Source organism: Buceros rhinoceros, unplaced genomic scaffold (assembly GCF_000710305.1).
Source record: "Buceros rhinoceros silvestris isolate BGI_N320 unplaced genomic scaffold, ASM71030v1 scaffold7337, whole genome shotgun sequence".
Taxonomy (NCBI): Eukaryota; Metazoa; Chordata; class Aves; order Bucerotiformes; family Bucerotidae; genus Buceros; species Buceros rhinoceros.
The window spans coordinates 82,222-85,878 of NW_010422701.1; the positions used below are offsets into that span (position 1 = coordinate 82,222).

General features: G+C 47.4%; 1 protein-coding gene across 1 annotated transcript in view; it reads right to left on the reverse strand.

Annotated features, from left to right (window-relative positions):
- The window catches only part of RPTOR (regulatory associated protein of MTOR, complex 1), a gene marked incomplete at its 3' end in the record, with an annotated part of 119,383 nt that overhangs the window by 79,113 nt on the left and 36,613 nt on the right, over positions 1 to 3,657 (reverse strand). Inside the window, exon 5 of the mRNA XM_010140139.1 lies at positions 1,219 to 1,365. Within this exon, the coding sequence (XP_010138441.1) occupies positions 1,219 to 1,365 (147 nt within the window). The remainder of the gene's footprint in view (positions 1 to 1,218; positions 1,366 to 3,657) is intronic.

Below are 3,657 nucleotides of genomic sequence, written 5' to 3' on the forward strand. Positions count from 1 at the left end.
CCAGTTTCTAAAAGCTGGGGCCCGTTTCCAGGTCAGGAAATTAACTGCCTATTACAAAACCCAAATAAATACAGGCAGGATCACCTGGAAAAATGAACTTTCCAACTAATTCATCCCACTTAATACCACGCCACATCAAATCCAGAAGGGTGCATTGGACAAACAGGAGAGAAAAGCCCCAAAAAACACCACGCTGAAAGTCACAGCTGACAGAGAAAACTTGGAAAAGGGGAATGGAATATGACCAGCAGCTGTTTTCCTTGGCTTAAAAAGACGGGAACTGTCAAAAGGCATCTGTGGCCAGGACTACTGATCTGTGTCCTGCAGTTTCACGTTCTTCCCAAGCCACAGACCTTGGGACGTTTGTTACGGTGTTATCACTGGCTGAAGAGAAGGCAGAATGACATTACCTCCCCGCCTCAAGCTATTAGACTGATTTCTGTCAGCAGAATGGCATTTCCACCTGCCGGCAGAGCCTCCACAAAAGTATCTCCAAAAGCCAGGACTGACAGCCAGGGATTCCAGTCACATCTGCTCGAAGGGTGTGTTGGTGACAGTCACTCGATATTCCTTCCCTGGAGTTTGGTTGGTTTTTCCTTTTTAAATACAGTGTCTCAGAACCGTGAGTGTCAGAAGTTACCCCCTAAAACCATGCGCTCTGCGTAAGCTAAAGCCAGCAGTGGGGAGCCTGCCCATCCCAAGGGGCTGCACTTCTTACCTCCCACTTTGCATTTCGGATTTACCGCAATAAATTTGCACGGACAGACAGCTTTTCACTGAGCCACACTCCAACTTCAGCACGCTGTGAAACTGAAACCACCAGTGACAATCCCGCTGTCCACCAAGGTTACTGGATTTTGTTTCACATTTTCACAAAACTTTAACTGCACCAAATACGTACCCAGACACCAGACTTTTGCAACCAAAATAAATATGTCTAGTTCACCCCAGCATTTGTCTCAGCAGAAAAGACCATTAGGGCACAAATTGATGCTATTAACATCACCATTTAATTAGCGCTTATATTAAAAATTATCCCAAGTTTAATAGGACAGCAAATGGAACCAGAGAGACTGGAGTGGCAAAATTATTTGCAAATTAATTTGCCTTCTAACACCATTTTCAACACATTTTTCAGCTTTATCTAGCAAAGCAAGCTTGAACTCAACCCTGCAGCACAAACAGGGATGAAAGCTCCGCAGCAGGCCATGACCTCACCTCCAGCTCTTGCTCCCTCTGTAGTGCAAATTGTTTGAAGGACTTGACGATAAGGCCAGCGTTAGAGCAATCGTAGACGAAAATGGAAGGGCTGCCCATCCAGGTCTGCAGGTCATAGATGGACAGAGGAATATACTGAGTATAGTTCTGTAGGAAGAAAAAGAACACTCACGTTACAAAGAGACCGAGAAACAACTTCAATTGGTGAGATAAAAGATACGTACAAGAAAATTCCAACTCTGAGACCACAAAGCAAAACCTAGACTGAGCACTGGGCATATTAGCCCATACAAACACCCACCAACGTCCACTAGTGACGAGGACTGTGAAGCCAACACTGGTGACAAGTGGGTTGTACTGAGGTAAGGTTTGAAACCTGAACCCCGCAGTAACATTCAAACCTCAGCAGAGCGCTTGCACAAGGTTAACAACTCCAGGCAGCAGCTAACAGGCCTGTGTGACTTTGGATTTCTGCTCTGCTGATGAAGGTGTAAACCAGCCGTCTGTAAATTAACATCCACCACGGCAAAGCGAGAACACCGTCAATACATCACAGTGGGGAATTGAGACTGTGTAGCCCATCGGCAGCTACGTCGTCTTAGTTTAACGAGACGCTTCATCATTTTATTACAGCTTTTAACTTCTGCACAACTTCCAGAATTATCCAATAAAGTTTAAACCAACACAGCCCTCACAGCGAAGGGCCAGCAATGCCCCCTCCGTAAACGGGAAGGGTTTCGTTCCTTGTTGTCGAGGTTAAATGCCCCAGGTAATCGGAGGCAAGAGCTTCTTAAACTACAATGAGGACCAAACACCAGACATTTGGAACCGGCTGTGAAGGGCTGTGCCCCAAACTCAGTGGCAGAACTGAAAGTACAAACCAATTTCTGCCGTTGGAGCTGGCAGAGCCGCTGCCACAACACGGGGCTGTCAGCCGATCCCGTCCGTCTGCAGCCCCAGGACCCACGGGTCACCGAGCTCTGCCCAAAACCCACGGGAAAAGCTGCTGTGGCCCTGTTAACGCGGCAGAGTGCTGGAGGGGATCTCAGCTCCCATCTATATGCCAGAGACTTACAACAGCTGTAATGAAACCAGGAAACTTCTAGGAAAATCAAGTTTTCAGGGACACAGATCAGCGTAAAGACAGAAACGATCGTGAACCACGTCAGAGACAGCAGGAAAAAGTCAGTCATTTCAAAAACCAGTTTTGTCCATATAGAAAAGTTTCGGTGGTTTCATTAAAATTAATAGGGAAAATTCTTTATAACAGCCGCAGTTTTAGGGAGGTTTAGGGCTTCGTGAATTGTTGCCAGATGGAATGAACAACTGGCTCTTGGCCTCGACCTTTTTTAAGGACATCACTCAGGAGAGGCACGTTCCAGTCATAGTAAGTTACCGACAAAAACCTGTTCTGACACACAAAACCAATGAGATCTTACAGACACGCATTGGGTTTATTTCCCATTGACAATGCACGCTGCTGCTGCTGCGATTGGATTCGAGCTGTGGTTAACACTGAGATATTCCCAACCAGAACTCAACTCTGTGTTCTGACTTTCCTGTGGGGCTCACCCATCACGTATCAATCGGCTCATGATAGGTCAGTGCGGTCGGTTGAAGGAAAAAGGGGTGTTAAATGTTAAATACTAGTTTTCCAGCACGGCTGCTCAGGGTGATGTCTCTGTGGCTGCTTGTCTTGCCTCTGCCACACTGGGGCTGCGAGCAGGAACAAACTCACTCGAATGGTTTGTTCTTGGCTTTGAGTTTGAGCAGGAAAGTTCCTGTTCTGTTAGTACAGCTCCCACTATGCCTCTGTGACTGGTTAGAGGAATGACACAACAAACAACTACACTGGAAACTGATCTGGAGCAGATTTCACAACCTATCGCTTACCGAACAGCTCAAAAACCTGTAAAAAACCAGCATTCTTCAGATTGTGCAGAGAAGTTCCCCAGGACTTCAGAATAACCAACTGAAGCTGGGGGTGGGTCTGATTTTTACCTTTTTGAAACCACGCTGGGATTTTCTCAGAAAACAGAAGCAATCCACACTGGAACAGGAACACGACAGCACTCACCACGAACAGATGAAAAGTGTGTCATTGCAGCTTCACACCCTGGCAAAACGCCGGATAACTCCCAATTACCCGGTTTTCGAGGACTGCCTCAGCCCTCCCTCGGTGTGTGCCCACACTACGGGGCCAGCCCCAGCAGGAAGCCCATCGTAAAACAACATACAGCTCTGTCACTCAGCACTGGCTTTGAACGAGAGTCCACGAGAGCAGCCAGCAAAAACACCCGGCCATGGCTACGATCTCCAGCGTGAGCAAGAGCTGCACCTTCTGGCCCTTTGTGACCCATCTGGTCACAAAGAGGATGTTTCAGCAGAGCTGCGGAGGGGATGGGAGACGTGTAAAGAGTTTCTAAAGGACTCAGCAGG